This window comes from Castor canadensis, chromosome 1, assembly GCF_047511655.1.
Source record: "Castor canadensis chromosome 1, mCasCan1.hap1v2, whole genome shotgun sequence".
Taxonomy (NCBI): domain Eukaryota; kingdom Metazoa; phylum Chordata; class Mammalia; order Rodentia; family Castoridae; genus Castor; species Castor canadensis.
This window is the reverse complement of record NC_133386.1, coordinates 51,821,421-51,844,091: the sequence shown is the minus strand read 5'-3', so window position 1 is coordinate 51,844,091 and position 22,671 is coordinate 51,821,421. Positions and strand designations below refer to the sequence as shown.

At 40.9% G+C, this 22,671-nt stretch overlaps 1 protein-coding gene across 2 annotated transcripts; it reads left to right on the top strand.

The window, feature by feature from the left end:
• Nucleotides 1–1,605: 1,605 nt before the first annotated feature.
• Nucleotides 1,606–21,321, top strand: Amd1 (adenosylmethionine decarboxylase 1). 2 transcript variants are annotated; one of them, XM_020169035.2, is made up of 9 exons: nt 1,606–2,060; nt 13,614–13,700; nt 14,854–14,980; nt 16,504–16,606; nt 17,960–18,002; nt 18,103–18,247; nt 18,370–18,462; nt 18,547–18,702; nt 19,136–21,321. In XM_020169035.2, exons 1-9 carry the CDS (start codon nt 1,951–1,953, stop codon nt 19,274–19,276), a joined length of 1,005 nt encoding a protein of 334 aa, XP_020024624.1. In that variant the 5' UTR covers nt 1,606–1,950; the 3' UTR covers nt 19,277–21,321. The 2 variants fall into 2 exon arrangements, with proteins under 2 accessions (XP_020024624.1, XP_073932859.1); XM_074076758.1 differs by lacking the exon at nt 1,606–2,060 and adding an exon at nt 2,668–2,686.
• Nucleotides 21,322–22,671: the final 1,350 nt, after the last annotated feature.

Sequence of the window (22,671 nt, the reverse complement as noted above, 5' to 3'; positions counted from 1 at the left end):
AATTCCCATTTCAGCTGGATGCTTTTTAAAAACATGGTAAAAATACTGTATGTTATGTCACAACACAGTTTCTTTCAACAGGTTTCATGGACATATGTGAATCCCTATTCTTGTAAGACAAGAACTACCCTACAGGGAGGGTATCTACACCGGAAACTCCAACTATGCCTGGAAAAGTGGATTTTTTCTTGCTGATATGACCTTATTTCACTTTGAGGAAAGCTTTTCTCTATGAATAATAGGGAAGGGTTATTTTGTCTTGTGACAATGGCGGATTTTTTTTTTTTTTTTTTGTGGCACTGGGGCTTGAACTCAGGGCCCACATCTTGAGCCACTCCACCAGCCCTTTTTTGTGAAGGGTTTTCTGGAGTTAGGGTCTCTCGAAGTATTTGCCTGCGTTGGTTTAGGAGAGTGATCCTCCTGATCTCTGCCTCCTGAGTAGCTAGGATTACAGGCTGAGCCACCAGTGCCTGGCAACAATGGCAGTTTTTATTTTTATGTCCGACTGTTTTTTCCCTCCATTATTAACCAAGTCATAACTTTGTTACAGCTTTTTTGTCAACTCAGATTAAACTGTCTAGGATTTGACTTCCATTTTATACTTTATGTTCATCTGTGAAATGTGAGATTAAATTATCACTAGTGATAGCTCTTGGATTCCTGTTGCATTAATTAATTTCCATGTAAATTCTTAAATGTGTGAGATGATAGCACTGATCTTGGATGGGGTATGGGAGCACAGTTTAAAAAATCCCAAAGAAAAATATTATCAAATAACCTCGGGTTATATTTAACAAATTTCGTTTCTAGAAATAATTCTGCAGATTAAATTCCCACCAGTTGACCTAATGGAGCACAGGTTGCCAATGTTTTAGGGCGGCTGCTCCATTGCCAGCTCTGAAGCTTCCGCCAGGCACATGGTGGGCGGTGGGTAGAGCCGGAGCCCTCCAAAGCTGGGCGCCACGTTGCTTTTCCCTTTTGAAATAGGGAGACAACGCTTCTGGCTATTGTGTAAACGGGTCGAGAACTGCATTCATTCGCACATCAGATAAAGCGTGAGCAGAATTAAAAGCGCCTTCCAATTCGACCCCAGGCAACGCGTACGTCACCGACAAACATTGAGTTTTATTGCCGGACTGCGTTCCCCTCGAGGGAAACACACTTCAAAGAATGGCCAAGTACCTCAGCAGTCGCGAGGAAGTGCATGGGATGAAAACCACCACGCCAACCCAGCACTGGCCCCCGCCCCCGCCGAACCCCAACAGCACCCCTAGGGACGCACCCTTGCTCTCTGCTAACCAGTTCCTTTATGCAGCACTGAATAGCCTGTCCCTACTCCGTTCTCGCTCTCCCCACCCACTCGGCATTTAACCCTAGGTTCCTAGTCCCCAGCCGGACAACACAGGGCAGCCTCCCGCTCAGTGGACAGCGATAACTCCATCTGCAGCCCAGCGGGTAGTTCCCCTGCGCTCCCCTGGGCCATCCGCCAGCCAGTCGACACTCTGCAACGAGTGACTGACGTGGTCTTGCCCTATGAGCTGTGGGGGCGGGATGATTGCGCCACTTCCTGGCCTGTCGGTGCTGACGAGGTATATAAGGTCGGAGCTCACGCAGCGCTCTCGCTTACACAGTATGGCCGGCGACATTAGCTAGCGCTCGCTCTACTCTCTCTAACGGGAAAGCAGCGGAGTACAAGAGACTGAACTGTATCTGCCTCTATTTCCAACAGACTCACGTTCAACTTTCGCTCACAAAAAAAGCCGGGAAAATTTTATTAATCCTTTTTTTTTAAAAAAGATAATATAAAATTATAGCAAAAAAAAAAAAAAAAGGAACCTGAACTTTAGTAACACAGCTGGAACAATCCGCAGCGGCGGCGGCAGCGGCGGGAGAAGAGATTTAATTTAGTTGATTTTCTGTGGTTGTTGGTTGTTCGCTAGTCTCACGGTGATGGAAGCTGCACATTTTTTCGAAGGGACCGAGAAGCTGCTGGAGGTTTGGTTCTCTCGGCAGCAACCCGACGCAAACCAAGGATCTGGGGATCTCCGCACTATCCCAAGGTGGGTACCCCAGGCTCAGGCAGACAGGTCCGGGCCTGAGGGTCGTCCCCGCCTGCAAGGCACGGGACTCGGGCAGGGGCTGGGGCCCCACATCCTCCAGGTGGGGCCAGATCCCAGGGTGGGAGTCGGCTTCGGCGGCCGCAGAAGGCTCGGGGTCCTGGGGGGCGGGAGCCGCCTTATGCCCCCGCCGTTGCCTGGCGGGCACTGCCCTGGGGGAGGGGAGGAGGCCGGCGCGGCCGCGTGCTCAGGTAATGTCCTCGGCGGGGTGGCGGGCGGCGCCGTGCGACTGGGCTGGGCCGCCCGTGCCTCCCGATGCTGCCTTGGTGGTTGGCGGTCGGGGCCCTGAAAAGGGGCGCCGGGGTGGACTGGTTCCGTCCGTCCGGCAGGTGTGGCTGGGCGGTTTAGTCGGGCGTGCCCGCCTCGGGAAGGGCGGAGCAGCGGGCCGGGATCGGAGTGGGAGTCTTTTCTTGCCATGAGCGGACAGGCGGGGGCCTCCGGGCGGCGGCGGCGGCGGCGGAGGGGCCGCGAGCAGGCCTCCCGCCGCGGTTTGGGCGGGAGCGGCGGTGTCGCAGTGACTGGGCCCCACCACCGCCCTAACGCGCTCTGCACCATGGCGTTCCCGAGCGGTAGGCGGGCGGCACGATCCCCGGGGCGGACCCGCCGGGGGTTGCTCCTCGGGCTCTTGACCTTGGGTTGTGTAACCTGTTACCCTGCCGATGGGGTCTGGGAGAGCGCGGCCGAGTTGAAGGAAGGATTGCGGGCATTTACGGATGGAGGCCCGTGCACCAGCGCGCAATGCCTTAATGCCTTAAGCAGAAGCACCTGGGGCCCCCTGGCCGGCGGGCACTCCCGCGGGGGAGCCTTTTAGGGTCTTGCTGTAGAAATGAAAGCGCACCGAGGATGCCTGGGCTCTGTTCCCGTGGCGGTCACGCGCGGAGCCATCCTCTGCCGCCTTCCTAGGCCCTCCGCGGGGCTCCCCCCGGCCCCTCGGCGCACCAGTGCGGCGAGAGTGGCCCGCTTCATTGAGAGGCGGCAACCAATGAGCTTCTGGGCCCCTGCGAGAGCCCGGCCCAGGCTGTGGGCCAATGGGCGGCTTAGGAATGTTGGCTGCCTGCTGCCGACCGCTGACAAAAAGCAACTGGAGGAGAGAATCCAGGCGGCCACGTGCGGCCAGCACTTTAAGGCGCGTTGGGAAATGCATTTCCTTTTAGTGTGTTGAGCGCATCCACTGCAGAGAAAAAAACGGTGTCCTAGGCTTCACTTTTCAAGCTTAATGTGACAACCAAAATGTCTATAGCATACCCCTTACTGTGAGCCTAGCTCAGCTCTAAGCCCTTTACCTATGTATTATAGGAAGCACTTAACTTAGCTCATGATCACCATGGGGAGAGTTCGTATTTCCTCCTTTCCGCAGACTGGAAAACTTGTGATCGGGATTATTACCTAGAAAATCTTTGTAAGGAAGAACTGAGTAAGGACAGCTCTAGGAAAAAATAACAAAAAGTTAGGTTGTAGTTGTATTTGAAACCTTAGTTTGTAATAGGAAAGGGAAAAGGTTTTTTTTCTCCCCAACTTAGGCAAAAATGCCAGAATTTAAACTTGGACTTCTGGCTGGTGGTGTTTCCTTAGAAAAGAAGGGGGGCGGGGGGGGGGGGAGGAAAGGCAGCCTGCTTTTTTAAAATGTTTAAGAGCAACTTTTACTTTGTACTTGGTATCATTTGAAATGTTTACTGCTTAAGCGTGGCTCTAAAAGATGGCAAAAGTTAGACCTTGAAGGACTGGACTCTGTTGTAGACTTGGTGGTTTAGTGCCATAGTTTGTAGACACAGCTGCTTTATATAGAGCAAGTTATCCTGTCTACAATCTCCAAAATACTGGAATTAACTAAAAAGTACATTCTGTGGGAACATTGTTCAGTGACCAGTCAAGGATGCACTGGTTAGGCTATTTACTGTGAGGTTAAAAATATCTGAAAAACAGTAAGTGCTAGATAAATCAGAAAATCAATGGCTTAACAAGGGTTTAATTTGCAGGAGTCTGGGCTATGAAGAGGTAGGGTGCAGGCCCCAGAGACCTTATATTGGTCTTTTTCTTTTTTGTTGTTGTGGTTGTTGTACAGGGGATTGAACTCTATACGGGTCTTACAGAAGAACAGTCCATAATGAAACATTTAAGTGCATTGTCTCTGAAATAACAAGATTTCAATTTATTTTATTTTTTTAAAATGTGTAAACGGAGCCTGGCGCTGGTGGAGGATCTCGGTGGGCTGGCCCTATCTTGAAAAAACCCATCACCAAAAATGGGCTCCTGGAGTGGCTGGAGGTGTAGGTCCTGAGTTCAAGCCCAGTACCACCAAAAAAAAAAGTGTGAAGTGGGAATTTATTGAGACAGGAAAAAGTGGGAGAGAAGAGTTCCTAGAGTTGGGGGGCGGCTCTTGGGTTTGAACTCAGGGTCTTCACACAGTCGCTCTTACACATAAGCCACTTTGCTAACCCTAAGATTTGAATTTAAACAGCATTTAATAGCTGTGTGAGCCAGTAGCCTTATAGCATTTTTGCTGAATCTATTGTGAAGTGTTAACCTTTGTCTTTGATTCTTTGTTCTTTTTGTTTGTTTTTGCAGTGTTGTTTGCCACTCATTACCCTGATCTCTGCCTCCTAGGATTCTCTAGTAGCTAGGATTACAGATGTGAGCCACTGGGTGCCCAGCTGATTCTTTGTTCTTAAGGACAAAATCTGTCTCTTTTTCCTAAAAAGAATTAGAATCAAGGCTATAGAAAAAAGCATTAGATTCCAGTCTCAAGGCTACTTTTTAAAGATGTCCTAGCAATGTGATGTACATAAGTTGGTTATATTCAGAGAGGAAATGTGGTCATTGTAGAGTTTTAGATTGTTTCAGTACATTCACCCCCCTACAAAATAATCTTAGCTTTAATGGTGAAATGTTGAAAATCAAAGCGTTCCTCACGTTGGGTCCTCAGTATCCATTAACATGTGGATAGACTTAAAAGGTTGTGGTTAAGAAATGAACAGACTGGATTTTTTAAAAAGGTAAATCTGTTTTGAAGCATATTAAACATAAGGATGCAGGAAGGATTAAGAAAGTGAGAAGGCGCAAATATCCAAAGAGGGTATTATAACAGATGCCAGACACTAAAAAAGGTAAGGCTATTAGGAGAAGTTCATAGAGAAATACTTTTCCTAAACTGATGCAAGAAGAACCTAAAGTTGAAGTGTGCCTGCCTAGCAACTATGAGGCTCTGAGTTCAAACTCCAGTACCACCAAAAAGAAAAAAGAAAACCTAAAGTTGAAGTAGTCATTAATCATCTCACAAAGAAAACCCTATACCCAGATGATTTCACTGGAGTGTTCTAACATTCAAGGAAGAAATTATTATAAACTTGGCAGACATGGTGGCATGCTGGCCTGGACTACATAGCAAGACCCTACTTCAAAAAAAAATTATTAAACTTTTACATACTCCTAGATAATTTTTGGTTAGCATAATTTTCTATCAAAGCTTGACAATGTAAAAGACTAGGACTATCCTAATTCTGCTGACAGTTGTAAAAATGTACAGCCAAATTGAACCCAGGACCTTGCATATGCTAAGGACTCTTCTACCATTAAGCTACACCCAAGTCCTCACAACTTCTTAAAAAGTTAAACACCTGTCTTGATCCAGTCAATCAGTTTGTTTTTACCAAAGAAAACAATGAATATCTCCATACAGACCCACAGTGAAATTTTCTAGCAGCTGTGTAATGGCTCCCAAACTGAAAACAAATCTCTGAAGAGGCAAGTGGATAACAAATTATGTGTCCATACAGTAGAATACTATCCAGTAATAAAGAGAAATGAAACTGTCTTGATTTTTGCAAGGACATAAAGTGATATAAACAGTAATATGCTAAGTGAAGGAAGCCAGATTTCATTTCTATGACACTATAGACAGTACAAACTGATAGGACAGATTATAAAAGGGTTGTGAGGGACTTCTATGGGGTGTGTTGCATCTTTTAGGTAGATAAATAGATAGAAATGTTCCTTCAAGTCTATTTTCCTACTTTTTGATTGGGGTTGGCTTTTTGGAGATGGGGGGTCTCGTGTAGCCCAGGCTGGCCTGGAACTTCTGCTTCAGTATCCCAAGTTAGTTCATGCTCTTACAACGTATCTTTTTCAGTACTAGGGTTTGAACTCAGGGTTTTCCACTTGGTAGCAGGCACTGTACCTCTTCAGCTACATCTCCAGGGTCACCTTTTCATGGCAACTGTAAGAAAGTCCAATTTATTAATTTCTCTTTAATGGATAACTATTCTTATATTCTATTTAAGACATTGCCCATCCCAAGGTTTAGAAGCTGTTTTTTTTTTCCCCTGAAGGTTATTGTTTTACCTTTCAATCTGTAACCCATCTGGAATTGATATTCGTATGTGGTATGAGGGAATAGAAAGCCCTTTATGCAAAATTGGCCCGTCTTTCCAAGCTTTAATGCCAAGTCAAGCTGGAAACTACTTCCTGAATTTTCACCTTTTCAACTAAATTTCACTCTCTCAGAAATTCATCTTGAGTGTGATCTTAATACATTAGCATAATACTGAGGATTATTTTTGCTAATTTCTCAAGTGAGGAGCATCTGTAGACTTTGTTTTCTTTTTTATTGTAGTCTCTTAAAGGAAAGTCTTGACTAGTAAAGAACATAATTTAAGGAGCTAGCCGAATGGCTTGAATGGTAAGAGTACCTAGCAAGTGCAAGGCCCTGAGAAGAGCAGCAATCTAGGTATATTAGCATGAGTAAGGGAATGGATGACCTGGATTTCTAGAACTCACTTCACATAGTATTTGAAGTATTTAAAAAAGGAAGCACAGTTTACCATTAACCCGCACATTTCTCTAGTCTTCCAGATCTAAGTTTGTTGAGGTGCTGAGTGAGTATGTAGCTCAGTGGTAGAGCTCTTAACCTAGTATGTGCAAAGCTCTGAGTTAAATCCCTGCCACCATATGTGAAGAAGTAAATTGAATAAAAAAAAATCAGTGACCATATAGAAAAATGCCTTCGAGTTTGGTACTCAAATGATGTACCAAATAAGCCTTTTTCTAGGAAGTGGCATCGAGGGAGGAAGTATGTTAGGAGATGAAGACTTCTGGTGAGAAAAGGTGCTTAATCTGACAATAAAATCCTCTTGCAGCCAGGCACCTATACAGGCTCACACCTGTAATGCTAGGCACAGAAAACAGGGCTGGTGGTGTGAGACTCAATTAGTAGAGTGCCTGCATAGCAAACCTGAGGGCCCCTGAGCTCAATCCCTAATACATCCCTGACAAAAAAAAAAAAGAAAAATGTTTGGTTTAGAATTTAATAAACCTTGAACTAGTCTTAGTAATGAATGAGGTGGGGTTATCTGGTGAATTATAAGTGGGGTGCCTGAGGCTCACACTTGTAATCCTAGCTATTCAGGAGGCAGAGATCTGGAGGATTCAGGTTTGAAGCCAGCCTGGGAGAGACCCTATCTCAAAAAGTGGGCTGGTGGAGCCCTGAGTTCAAGCCCCAGTGTCACAAAAAAAAAAATTCTAGAGGAGTAAAGAGGACAAATGCTTTGGGTTTGGGAATATTAACCGTATTTTTGTTATATGAAAACTAAAATCTGTGATGTAGAGGTGATATTCTGCTATTACCATGCTTTACAAATTTTGTAAAGTAAAGGATTGGAGTAGTTGCAAAGGTAGTAAATCACACCTCAGCATTAACGTTCTCTAAACTCATGCCTTATTTGACTGTATCATTGCACAATACTGCAGTTTTTGTCATTTACACTGAAGGAATTTACAATGCATTGCCAAAAAACCTTTTAGTGTAAATGTTTTGGAGTAGAAAATCTTCCTACTGAATTAAGCTTCTCATTGCATTCCTCACAGCAATTTTCAAAGTTTGAACTGCTGCTTCCAAACCACCAGTCTTTAAGAGGCACACATTGAAAATAGTAATAAATGGTGTAGTAGTCACTATACTGAAAGGCTTAAGTTTGAGACCAAAATTTAAGGCAGAGAAATAATATTGTGATTATAATTAGCAGTGTTGCATTCTGAGTTGGTTGCCTTGAACAAAAGAGGAGAGACTTACTGCTTTGGATATGTGAATTAACTGCCCTTTAAGAAGATACCATTCAGAATTAAACTTCTGACCAGTGTAAGCTTTTTGCTCGAGAATGATGTTTTAGTATACTTTTGGCCAAAGACTACATACAGCCTTGGGTGAGGTTTAGTGGTTTAGTGGCGGCCTAAATGTAATGAGTCTCTGAAACATAGACCCCCCAAGTCTTGCTGCGAGTTAAGGTCAGAATTGGGCCACTTCCAGCAAACCTTTAACAAGGATTGGGTAAACAAAACTCTGAAACCAGACATTTTTACTTTAGGAAGGCATCTGATTCACTTGGCAATAGAATTCATGAACCTACATTTTGACCAGCTTAGGTGATTACATATAAAGTAATTTTGTGGTACCAGGGCTTGAAGTCGGGGCCTACACCTTTGAGCCACTTCACCAGCCCTTTTTGTGTGTATGTGTTAGGTATTTTCGAGATAGGGTCTCTCTTAACTACTTCCTTGGGCTGGTTTCAAACTGTGATCCTCTTAATCTCTGCCTCCTGAGTAGCTAGGATTACAGGCGTGAGCCACTGGTGCCCAGAGCTATAACTCTCTCTTGATCTGAAGAGTTTCTTCTGTCTGCCAACAATGTTCTGTTCTGTTTTTTTTAATTGTGTTTTTTTTAAAAATCATAAAAGTTTTCCATCTTAACCATTTTAAGTAGTAATTAAATTCACTGTTGTACAACAGGTCTCTAGCACTGTATTTTTTCTGGTAAAACTAGAATTCTATAAAATCATCTCTGTCCCAGGGCACTGATTCCAGGGCACCCTACCAAAATCCAGAGTTCATTATATAAAAGTCCTTATGAGATGGCATAGTATTTACATATAACCTGTGCACATCCTCCCAGATACTTTAAATGATAATCTGTGATTACTTAGACCTAATACAAAATAAATGCAACAAATAGTTACATTTTTATGGCAAAACAATAAAGGTCTGTTCAATGGAGAGATGATCACAATTTTTTACAAATACAGTTTCAGTACTCAGATGTAGAGAGCTAGATGGATTCATTAAACACTAATTAGCTTTCCTTCATGCCTGTTAACCAACTTTACGCTTTGTTTCTAAGATGTGGCCATTCTTAGCACCTCCTTTGGGTGGAATCCTACAGTGTTCTTTTGTGACTGGCTATGTTAGCATTAATAACCTTGTTTCATCTGTTTTGTAGCATGTGACAGAATTTTCTTTTTTAAGACTGTAGGATCCATTGTGTACATATACCATATTTGGACATTTAGGTTGCTTTGGCCTCCTGTCTATTGTGAGTAATACTGCTGTGAACATGGGAGTACAACTATTTCTTCTAGACCCATTCAGCTTTTTGAGTAACATCTATACTGTTTTCTGTAAGGGCTACACCCATTTTATATTTCTAACAACAGTACACATGGGTACCAATTCCTCTGCATTCTTACACTTGACTATTTTCTGTTCTTTTGATAGTGGTCACCACAATGATGAATTTAAGGCAGTCTCATTGTGGTTTATTTGATTTATTTTGGCTTTTTTTTTTTCTTTTCTCAGTCAAACTTGGTAGGCGGGTGCTCTGCCTCTTAAGCCATTCTGCAGCCATTTTTTGTGTTGCTTTTTTTTTTCTTTTCTCAAGATAGGATCTCAAAACTATTTGCCCAGGCTGGCCTGAAACTGTGATTCTCCTGATGTGAGACAAAATGTTACTATGTAGCCCAGGCACATGCTACCATACAACATAGTGTGCTTTCTCCTCTTTGGAAAACCAAGATGTTGACTCAGTTTGAGTCATCTTTTTTGCTTTATGTTTCAGATAGGGTGTCCTTGATCTCTGTCTCCCATGTAGCTGGGGTTAGAGGTGTCAGCCACCATTCCTTTCTCCTGTTCACTCATTTCTCATTAGTTAAAATTTTTTTCTCATCAAGGGGAGGCAGGAGGGATAAAGGAGAATGGTGAAGGGGTCAAGTGTGATATGTTTGATATACTGTAAGACCTTTTGTAAATGCTGCAATGTTCCCCATCCAGCACAATAAAAAATTAATTTAAAATTTTTTTGCATCAAAACCTTTCTCATTTAATTGTAATTCCTAAGTAGTCAGTGCTTTTTCAGCCATAGTGTGAAAGAAAGCAGTTACTTTAACAGCAGGATATAACGTCTATGGTTATTTTCTCCCCACAAAGGTAGACTGAGTAGATAAAAACAACTGTCTGCCTTGCAAAATTTAAAATTTACTCTCTAGCCTTTTACAAAAAGTTTGTTGACTCCTCTGAGAGAAAGGTTTTACTGCCCTGCTTTCTATGGACATAAATGATGTGAAAGAAGTGTTCCACACAGTTGTCTGATGCATTTTCTAAATTATATTTCTGTGATTAGACTATCCTTTCATGAGACTGAGTAATGATGGTGGAAGGTGCCTTACTTTGTACCTAAACATAGTGTACTGAGATTGAGAATCACTCAGTCTGTATTATAATTTCACCAATCTGATCTGTTTGGTAACTCTTGCTATTATAAATTTCAAAAAGTTAAATGAGTCAAACTGGTATCTACATAACTGAATACAGACAAGTTTGAAATGCATTTATATTACAGGATTACACACTGATTTAGTGATTGGAAATTGAGCTGTTCAGGCTTGGTAAAATATTTCCTAATCTGAGTTTTCTGTTTTGAAATGCCACTTACTTGTTGACTTGGTTTACTGTTTAACAGTTGGGAATGGTTTTTCCACTAAGGAGACATTTGGCAACATATTTAGAGGCACTTTTGTCACAGCTGGGGTGGTGGTGATGGTGCTGCTACTGCTACCATGGCTAGAGATCAAAGATAATACTTTTTTTTTTTCTTTTGCAGCACTGGGGTTTGAACTCAGCTTCATGCTAGCTAGGCAGGCACTCTTACTTGCTTGAGCCACTCCTCCAACCCTTTATTGTGATGGATTTTTTTTGAGATTTAAAGAGAAGTTTTCAACAATGCCCAGGGCTGAGGGCTGGCTGTCCAGGCCCAATGGTGTGCCCTGGCTCATCGAGAGATCTGAGCAGCTGGACAGAAAGGTTTGAGTCCTAGAGAATGGTAGTTTGACACCTTTTTTTGTTTTTGGGAGGGGTGATGACAACTTAAGATCAAAGAGGGAAAGTGATCTCTTTAATATTATAGAATAATTAGTAAGGCTGGAGAAGAACTCTGAAGAGACCAGAGTTCTTTCTACTATACTTTATGAAAGAGAGCCTAAGATCTTTGCAAATTATCTTCTTGTGGGGATACCTAAAGCTGCCCTTGCCCTCCTCCTCCCACCCCCTTGACAGAGCCAACAGTGGGTCAGTTGGATCAGAAGATGAGAAACATGGAAACAACTTTGTAAGGGAAAGAGAAATGTATAGTCTCTGACCCATCTTCAGGATCCACCACCTTAAATCTCATTGTATATATCTTTGATTTCTTTTACAGGTGGAAAGCCTTAAGTAGAGAACTCAGTGAATATTGCATCAAAGAAGGCTGTGTAGACAATACTGATTGCAAAGTGGAAAAAGCAAGAGTAGCTGGGCGCCAGTGGCTAATACCTGTAATCTTAGCTACTCCAGGAGGCACAGATGAATGATCAAGAGGATCAAAGTTCAAAGCCAGTCTCGGCAGTCAGTTTTCGAGACCCTATCTTGAAAAAAAAAACCATCACAACAAGAAAGGCTGATAGGGTGGCTCAAGGTGTAGGCTCCAAGTTCAAACCCCAGTACCCCCCCACCCCAAAAAAAAAAAAAGCAAGAGTATGAGAACTTGTGATGCTGCCTGCACTGCATTTAAACTCAGGGTACCAATTTTGGGATGAACTACAATACATTCCCCTGTTTCTTAAAAACAAGCTGGAAGTGGGCCCCATCATCCAGTGCAACACTGTCCCTGCTGCAGTTGCTCTGGCTGATGTCCTCAGGCCAGACCCCATCCCCATCCTGGACTTTAGACCTTGTGGGTTCCTGCCTTCCATGCCATTCTTCTCAGAGCAGTGCCCCAACCCCAAATTGGAGTGTGATCACTACAAGTGAAAGTTTTGGTGTTCACCAACTGTGATTTGTAAAAAGAAAACTTTGAAACCTCTTGTGGGGACAAAGTCTTCTTAAATAGAATATGAGAGCTAATAAAAATGAATCTTGGCTTGCTTATGAAGGACAAGATGCAATTAAAAGGAGAACGTCTATGCTTGTTCAATAAAACTTGAAATGCCCAACATTTTTTTTTTCCATGTTAAAAAATAAAAATAACTGCCCAGTCCCAACTGATGGTGCACATCTGAAGCATTTGTCACGCAAAAGCAGGAGGATCAAGAATTAGAGGTCAGCCTGTGCTACATAATGAGATCCTGGGAATAACCACACACACGCGCACACACACCAAAATGTTCAACTCACTTAGGTAAAATGGCAGAATTAGCACGTATAGTTTGTGCAGCACATGCTCCTAAATTGTTTATCCTTTTTATTTTTTGAGAGGTCTTTCCTGTATTGCTCAGGCTGGCCTCAAGCAGTAGTCTTACAGTTTATTTAGTGGTGCCAGGGATTGAATTGAGGGCTTTGTGCATGCTAGGTAAGTGCTCCATCACGTCAGTTATGCCCCAGCCATTTTGATTTTATTTTGGTGTTCATTTTTGTGGGGTTTTTTTTGGTGGGGGGGGGGGCAGTGCTGGGGTTTGAACTCATGGATTCAAGCTTGTTAGGCAAGCTTGAGCCATCCACCAGCCCTGGTTTTTTTTTTTTTGGTATTTTTGAGATAGGGTCTCTCACACTTTACCCAGGGCTGGTTCACCTTCAGTCCTCCAGAGTAACTAGGATCATAGGCGTGAGCCACTGGTGTCTGGCTTGGTGTTTTTGTTCTTGTTTTTTGTGGTAATCATGGTTGAACTCAGGGCCTTGTTCTGGGTAGACAGGCGCTGTACTGCTTGAGCTATGCTTCCAACCACCTTTATTTTGTTTTTGAGATAGTCTCAAGGCTACCGTTTCCCAGCCTGGCCTGGAATTCACAATCTTCCTGAGTAGTTGAAATTACAGGTGTGTACCACCATGCCAAGAGCATACAGTATAATTTTTTATGGTGGTACTGGGGTTTGAACTCAGGACCTATACCATGAGACACTCCACCAGCTCTATTTTGGAGATATGGTCTGGTAAAGTATTTCCTCGGGTTGGCTTCAAATCACAATCCCTGTAATCTCTGCCTCCTGAGTAGCTAGGATCTTAGGCGGGAGCCACTGGCACCTGGCTGGTTGTTCACATTCTTGATAGTTTTCCCTTCAGTGACTTAAAAATGCAAAAGTATAATTTCCCCTTTTATTCATATACCAAAGTATCTATCTGTTGTCTGTTAATCTTAAAGTGTGAGAGCCATGTAATTTTCATGAGTAGGCAAGTGCTGTTAATTATATTTTTGTTGTTAAATAATAGATCTGAGTGGGATGTACTTTTGAAGGATGTGCAATGTTCAATCATAAGTGTGACAAAAACTGACAAGCAGGAAGCTTATGTACTCAGGTAAGTCCTATAAAACAAGTGCTTTCAGTGCTAATCATAATTTAATGTGAAATTGAATTATTCCTCTCAAAAATATTTTTCTGTGGTTTTAAGAATATGGTATAAAATGAAATGTTAGTAACCTCAGTATTCGTAGCCAGCTTTATAGGTGCCAAGTTAATTTATTCAATAAATATTTTGAATGCTTAGTTGTTGTGATAAGCTTTCCATTAAACAAGGTCTCTACTTTTTACTGTGCTTGTGTTTGGCATATGCCATCGTATATTAAAATGCTACTGTGTGCTGTGCTGCAGAAGTACAGCAGTAAATAAAAAATTCCTTTCCTCCTGATGCTATCTAGTGAAAGAAATGATGAGAGATGGTTGCAAAAACAGCATGTGAGAATAGGTGGTGCAAGATAGTAAATAATGTTAGTTTATACAAAAGATAGTTTGTTAGGCTATTTTACATAGCCATCTGGGGGCTTTTATATCCCACATATGTGGATATTTGATCCAAAAAAGATGCATCTTCTAGTACTGTTTGATGTGTGTGTCCTTAGAACACCGATGAATGCAGGAGGAAAGAGTCAAGGAGCTAAATACTTTTCCATTTAATAGAAGAAAAGAATACTGCAGCACATCATTTGCTTCTTTGATGGAACTGGGGTTTGAACTCAGGGCCTCCACCTCGAGCCACTCCATCAGCACTTTTTTTATGATGGGTTTGCTCGAGGTAGGTGTAGGTAGGATTTCTTTAACTGTTTCCCTGGGATGGCTTCAAACCACAGTTCTCTGATATTTGCTTCCTGAGTAGCTAGGATTCAGGCATGAGCTACCGGGGGCCCAGCTGCATTACTAACATTTGTTTGGTTTTTGGTGGTGGTGGAATTTGAACTCCAATCCCCTTGAGCCATGTCCTCAGCTTGAGATCTAGTATTTAAAAGTACCTAGTGAAGCTGGGTATGGTGGACATGCCTAGAATCCCAGTCCTTGGCAGGTTGAGGCAGGAGAATCATGAGGTCCAGGCCCAGCCTGGGCTACATAGTAATATTCTGTCTCAAGTGAGTGGAGACTGAATGACCCAAAATTATAAATGATAATCTAGTAATAGGTTAAATGTATTCTCAGGAGTACATAAATACCATAATAATCTTGTAACTTTTCAATTGCAGTGAGAGTAGCATGTTTGTCTCCAAGAGACGTTTCATTTTGAAGACATGTGGTACCACCCTCTTACTGAAAGCACTGGTTCCCCTGTTGAAGCTTGCTAGGGATTACAGTGGGTTCGACTCTATTCAAGTAAGTAATTAGAAGCATTATTTAACCCTTATTGGGGGGACATAACTAACTGTTGGGATGCTTTTCCGGTGGTGTGTGTAGTAAGTCTGTATATTTTTTGCTTCAGTTTATAATGCACAAGAACACATGGCAAAATGGTCATCATAATAGAGAACTAAAATATCCAGCCTGTTGGTTGAGAACAGCAGAAAAAATGGAGGAAGCAAAGTGAGAGAGTTGAGGTGAAATTCAAATGGGAGAAAGAAATGAACAAGACGTAACTTCCACAGTTCTAGTCATAATCAATATGAATGTGGAGAGATGGGAGCCAAGGATGTAGCTCAGTAGTTGTGCTTCGGAAGTGTGAGAGCCTGGGTTAGATCCCCAGCACCACACCTCCCCACCCCACTAAAAAAAAAAAAAAAAAAAAAGCTAAAGAAAAGATAGGAAAGTAAAAATAATTTCAATATGGAAATTATCCAGTCTTCATTATGAAGGGCTATGATAAAGAGCAACAGTCAATATTAAGTTAAGTCCTGATATTTATTTATTTTGCAGTACTAGGGCTTGAACTCAGAACTTTTACCTTGAGCCACTCTACCATCCTCTCCCCACCCCCCTGCTTTTTTTTTTTTAAAGATAGGGTCTCATGAACTATTTGCCTAGGCCGGTTTCAAACCACGATCTTCCTGGTTTCTGCCTCCCGAATAGCTAGAATTACAGGCATGAGCCGCCAGCACCTGGCCTGATTGTTTTTAAGAACAGAGATTTTTCTACTTAAAAGTGAATTTTCTGATGAGCAGTTGTTTGTTTTTGTTGTTGTTTCTTTAGTTGAATTTTAGTATTTTTTACTTCATAAGGAAAGGGTAGATTATTGTTATTAGGAACTAATAGTGGGTGCTCCCCACCCGCATCCTGGTGCTAGGAATTGAACCCAGCATTTCACATATGCTAGACACATGGTCTATCACTGAGCTACACCCCTCAGCCCTACCAATGTAATTTTCATTGTTACTATTGATCCTTGTAAGAAATAAAAAGTATTGTGCTTAAGCTGGCTCATTGACTAAAAACCAGATGTCTTCCTACAAGATTTTTCCTTACCTGACTAAAAAGCTCTGATTAGAAACCACTGCTTTAAAGCCAGGCGTTGTGGTACACATCTGTAATCCTAGCCCTTGGGGTTGGGAGGCTGAGGCAGGAAGAATATGACTCTTAAGCCATGCTACTTAGTGAGATGCTACTTAAATTAAAAAAATATATATCACTGCTCTAGGAAGAAATGTATTTTTCTCTGTGGTTATGACCCATCCTCAGTGGATTTGGTATTGTTATATTTTCTTTTCCAGAACAAAACATTGCAATATTGTAAAGGTACATTATTATATGACCATAGTAGCTATCATTTAAGATAGCTAATTTGTGTATTTCACAAGTGCAACACTGGGGAAAATATTTCTAGAGTTTTGATTGCTGACTTTGGAAGTGTATAAAATAATTTTAAAAATATATCTTAAAAAGTCATCTTTTTCCCCCCCCACAAGAGCTTCTTTTATTCTCGTAAGAATTTTATGAAGCCTTCTCATCAAGGATACCCACACCGGAATTTCCAGGAAGAAATAGAGTTTCTTAATGCAATTTTCCCAAGTAAGTTTAAATAGAATTTAAACATACTTCCTTCTTAAAGTTAGAGGGTTTAAAAACTATAAAAAGGTAATTTTCTGTTAAGATATGTGAATACTTTATTAAATTATGTTGTATGTGCACATGTACTTTTTTTGTTATTCATTTATTCACATGTACATACATTGTTTGGGTCATTTCTCCACCCTTGCCCCATCCCCCACCCTCGCACATGCACTTGTAAAAAATAATTGTGCATCTCAAGCCAGTGCTGTGTAAGTAGAATCATTATATCATGGAAACTGGGCACTGGTGTTCATGCCTGTAGTGGCAGCTACTCAGGAGGATTGCTTGAGTTTAGGAGAGAGGCTGGGCTAGGCCTGGCTAGACAACATAGCAAGACCCCTGTATGTAAAAACAAAAGAAAAAGAAAATCATGCCGTTGGATGGTTTTTCATATAGCAGAGACATTTCATCTTCACCTAGCCGGTACCTCCAATTTGTATTTAATTCAGTGGCTTTTCACATCAGATCATACGGCCTTTGACATAGGAAGGTTATAATCCCTTCCACAAGTGTGATCATAAATCTCTGTTAAAAAAATCCAGTCTAGAACTTTATACTTTATTGAACTGGCTCAACCACTTAAAATTAGCTTTTTTTTTCCCTTTCATCCCTTTCCCAAGTTTATTTATAGAGGTTACAGGACAGGAAGTTATCTAATTCAGCATCATTACTAGATGAGACTGTAAGTCTAGGATAATTTAATGACTTTCCACAGCCACTCACAGGTATGATTATAAAAAATAAAATCCTGGGAGCTGGAGTTATAGCCAGTGGTGAGTCCCTGTTTAACCTGTGTGAAGCTCTGGGTTTGATCCTAACCAACATACATAAAAAATCAACTGACTTTCCAGTAACTTAACCACATCAACTGTGAAACCATAGGCTATAGGAGAGTAGTGAATATTTGGTGCAAGTAGCTTACAAGTGTTGATTTACTGTGTTGAGTGAAACCTTGAAGCAAAATGTGAAGGAATGTAACATAAACTGACTTGGATTTAATTAGATGAATAAACAGGTAACAGGAAATTCCTTTTTCCTGTGGGTGTCGAAGGGAAAGTAAGCTATAGTTTTCTCAATCATTCAGACCAACCCACTAATTGAAACATATCTTTCAGTGTCGGCCAGGAAAAGAGGCAAGGGAGGAGATCCTACCCATCTTGGAATTAACCCCTTAATTTCAATTTCTCTTCATTGATGACATTCCTAGTATGTCCCAAATAGTATAACACACTCCAGCTTTTTGGATGGGTGGTAATAGCCATCCTGTTAAGTGGATGTTAAATTCATTTTACATTCTTGTTCCTTCAACAGATGGAGCAGCATATTGTATGGGACGTATGAATTCTGACTGTTGGTATGTTTGATAGAGTTTTGTGGATATTTTTGTTGTCCATATAAGATTTATTTTAGGCTATCAGTTGTCATTTTTAGAAACTTTTTAAATTTTTATATAGGTACTTGTATACTTTGGATTTCCCAGAGAGTCGGGTAATCAGTCAGCCAGATCAAACCCTGGAAATTCTGATGAGTGAGCTTGACCCAGCAGTTATGGACCAGTTCTACATGAAAGATGGTGTTACTGCAAAGGATGTCACTCGTGTAAGAATTTTCAAGAAAAAATTGTTGCTAGAATCTACTGCATTAGGACTACATTTAAAAAAAATCTTTCTCAGTTTATTTTTCAAATGTGTGTTTAATTTTGTCTTTCATCTTTTCCCCAGGAGAGTGGAATTCGTGACCTGATACCAGGTTCTGTCATTGATGCCACACTGTTCAATCCTTGTGGGTATTCGATGAATGGGATGAAATCGGATGTAAGTAACTACATCACTTTTCAGTAATTTTTTTATATTTAAACATTCCTTTTCTATTACTAACAAAAAAACTGTTTCTCTAAGGGAACTTATTGGACTATTCACATCACTCCAGAACCAGAATTTTCTTATGTTAGCTTTGAAACAAATTTAAGTCAGACCTCCTATGATGACCTGATCAGGAAAGTTGTGGAAGTCTTCAAGCCAGGAAAATTTGTGACCACCTTGTTTGTTAATCAGGTGATTTTCTTTTTTTTTTCCTTTTTTCTTGGGATGTTAGAGATTAAACCCAGGGGGCTTTTCATATACTTGTCAAGTGCTCTACATCTCATCTGTCTTCCTTCTCCCCCTTCCCCCCATAATTTGATTCTCATTGACAAAATCTGAAAGGAAATGAGGATAGTGAGAGGCCTATGCCAGTGGCTCACATTTGTCATCCTAGCTACTTGGGAGGCGGAGATCAGGAGAATCTCAGTTCAGAGCCAGCCCTAGGCAAATAATTTATATCTGGCCAAATTGATGGCTCCTTCTGTCCTGTTCATTTTCTCTGACAGGCTTGGTGGGGGACAATAAAATGGCAGTTCTGCTAAGAGATCTATTTGTTGCATAACTTGTTTAAAAATACTCTGCAGATTAGAGGCACTAAGGGTTATTTTGTTTTTCTTTGTCCCAGAGTTCTAAATGTCGCACAGTGCTTTCTTCACCCCAGAAGATTGAAGGCTTTAAACGTCTTGATTGCCAGAGTGCTATGTTCAATGATTACAATTTTGTTTTTACCAGTTTTGCTAAGAAGCAGCAACAACAGCAGAGTTGATTAAGAAAAATGAAGAAAAAACGCAAAAAGAGAAGATGCATAGGAGGTGGTGGCTGCTTTCTAGATGTTGATACTGGGGGTCATGCTTTACATTATCACCACCTTATAGTTGCAGAAAGCCCTAGATGTAATGATAGTGTAATCATTTTGAAGTGTATGCATTATTATATCAAGGAGTTAGATATCTTGCATGAATGCTCTCTTCTGTCTTTAGATATTCTATGCCACTCTTGCTGTGAAATTGAAGTGCATGTAGAAAAAGCCTTTTACTATATGAAACTTTACAACACTTGTGAAAATAATTCAATTTGGTTTATGCACAGTATAATATTTCTCCAGGTATCATCCAAAATTCCCCACAGACAAGGCTTTCGTCCTCATTAGGTGTTGGCCTCAGCCTAACCATCTGGGACTGTTCTATTAAATTGCTGCCAGAATTTTGCATCCAGTTACCTCCACTTTTTACAACATGTTCTCTACTAATGTTATTGAAACCAATTTCTACTTCATATAGATGTTTTTTGCAACAGCAATTAAAGTTTTTCTTCCACAAGTTGGATCCTCTTTAAGATTATTCCAGTTATCATTCGTGTATTACTATTTTAATAATTGTTCTTGCATTTGTAGTCTTTAAATTGGTTTCTTCCCTCACCATGGTGTCTTCTCCCAGCCCCCCAAATAAAGCAATACACTATAATACTGTGGGTTTATGTACTCATCTTAGAGCCCAGATAGGAGTAGGGGGGGGATGGTTCCTGGGCTTAGTTTCCTTTCAACAGCATAAGAACATTAACCTCCTTTTCACTGGCCATGGCTTGTGTTGGAAGATGAGCGACAAAATTGAATGTATCCAAAAAAATTTTTTTGAAACTTGTCCAGTGTTGATTAGCAGGGTGGACCTAAAGAGAATTGTACATCAAGAACTCTATGGAAACCATCAGCTATGTGGTACTCTTCGGATGGAGCACCATGCCTTTACTGACTTGCTAAGAAGTGGTATAAAAGGATTTTCATCAGTATTGAACAGAGAAAATTTATCATAAAGGTTGTCCTGGATTCACTAAGTCTAGGCAGCTTAGATCATTCACCTAAACTAATACTTTTAGCAGCCATTACCACTAATTTCCATTAATGGTTCAAAGCAGAATCAGTGGCTTTTCCATCTTGTGACTTAGTTCTGTGATTTTTTTTTTTTTTTTTTTTTTCCCTGTGATTTTTTGATGCATGTAAGTTCTGTACCTGTATGGTCTTTCTTTTACCATGGCATTCACGGGATCAAATAAATAACTGTCCAGGTCATTCAGATAGCTGTGTAGCAGAATATATGAAATACAGAATTTCAAAAATATTAAACAGGAAATGACTAGAAAAAATGCTTTGAAGAGTTGGCTTTTTTTATTTTTTTAAGCTATGTCTACAAATACTGTGGCATTTAAGCAATTGAGAAGAACAAAGTTTGCTAAGTTTTGTATTGTCCTCACAATATTAATTTCTGGATTGATGCAGTGATGTCTTATTCCTTCCGTATATATAAATGAAACACCTTTTTTTAGTGTTTCTAAACAAAATCTACTTGGTTTGAAATCAAGTGGTTGAAACACTGTTTTGACTTCTGTTTTAGCATGCTGTTGATCAAATGTTTAAGGAAGCTTTCAATCAACCTTACCAATTTGATTCTGTAATGAGCACAGCCCCTAGTGTTTTGACTTGTGTTGAGAGGATCAATTCTCAAGGTGGATTTTGTTCTTGAACAGCATCCCAGTAGATTTGATGACGTTTTGTTGGCTTGAGGTCTGATTTTTTTTTTTCTTCTAATAGAATTAAGAATTCTAATGTTAAAAACTTGCACAAGTATGTGTGGAGAAAAAGCCTAGAAAAAACGAGAACTGTAGATTGAATAGTAATCTATCCCTAGTGTGTTTTAGAGGAGGGAAAATTTTGGTGCCATAATTTCTCTCTTCATTGGTGTTGGACTTTAATCAGTTGAAATGTACTTCTGTACCACAATGTAAGCTTCAATAAAAGTTTGCTTAATTAATTGTCAAGTGACATTCAGAAAGTTTTCTGTTGACTTTTATGTCTTCCTGACTAAATACTGTAGAGAAGTCAAAAGTTTTAAAAGGAAGGATCCAACCTTTATAGATTAGGCTCTTAATCCATGGGGGTATGGAGGATTTCATTTGTGATACTTCTGTCCAATGAGAACAGATTTATAGCTTGGTCAGACAAGTACATATGTCATGATTTTTGGGGGCAGGCAAGCACTCCCACCCTGAGGCCTGATCTAATTATTTGGTGGTATTGGGGTTTGATCTCAGGGCCTTGCATTTATGCAGACATACTAACCACTTCAGCTCCCAGTCCTCTTTTGCTTTCATTTCTTGAATATAGGGTCTCATAGTACTGGCCTGGGTGGCAGTTCTTTGGACATTTCCCACAAAGCTGATGACACGCCTGCCATGCCCAACTTTTTATTGATTGAGATTGGGTCAAATGTTTTTTTCTTGGACTGGCCTCATCCAATTAATTCAACTAATGATCATTTTCATGAATTGACAAAATTTCATTTTGTCTCCTGTCTCTTCTGAAGATAATTTTATGCAAATGTATATTCCAATCTTTCATAAATAAGCTTAAGTGAGAAAATACTTGGCCAGATTTCTGCTAAAAACAAAGACCTGGCAGGGCATACCTGTAGATCAGCTATCCCAGGAGTTCCAGGCCACCCTGAGCAACATATGGCCTGTCTTGGTGGATCCCTTCCTGATCTGAGGCCAGCCCCAGGCAAAAACTGAAGACCCTCCACCCAGAAGTGTAAAAGCAAAAAAAGGGCTGGAGGTGTAGCTCAAGTAATGTCCTTACCCAACAAGCAGAAGGTGGTAAGTCCATATACCACCAATTAAAAAGGTAATGCTAAAAACCCAGTACTACATTTGAATGCAGTGCCTCCTAAACAAAGATAAGTGAGTTTTGGTAAGTCACTAGTGACCAGTCATTGTGTTAAAAGGATCAGTGAGCTTTCATCCCAAGCACAAAGGTGGTAAATGTGACATTTAATAATCCCCATCAAACACCACAACCCCATCCACCTTTATCTTGTCATGCAAGAGGTGCTGCTATTTTTGGTTCCATTCCTTCCTGCCTTCAAAAACTATTAATGAATTTGCAGTGTATTTCAGTCTCTGATACGGTTAACTGTAGATATTCTGTTGATCGCTTTCTTCAAACATTGCCATTTGTTTTACTCCCCTGGCTTTCCTCCCACTTTCCTTTGCTCCTTCTCAGCCCTTTTTACTAGTCTCTCGAATGACAAGTATCTAAATCTTTATTTCAAAACTGAACTTAAGATGTTTTTGTAACTTAAGCCACCTGGAGAATGCTCAGAACTTAATCCT

Excerpts from the sequence above, each read along its gene's own strand:
- Amd1 (XM_020169035.2), top strand. The coding sequence starts at position 1,951 with ATGGAAGCTGCACATTTTTTCGAAGGGACCGAGAAGCTGCTGGAGGTT. Across the intron at positions 2,061-13,613 it reads GATCTCCGCACTATCCCAAG|ATCTGAGTGGGATGTACTTT; the intron begins GTGGGTACCCCA and ends GTTAAATAATAG. Across the intron at positions 14,981-16,503 it reads GTGGGTTCGACTCTATTCAA|AGCTTCTTTTATTCTCGTAA; the intron begins GTAAGTAATTAG and ends CCCCCCCACAAG.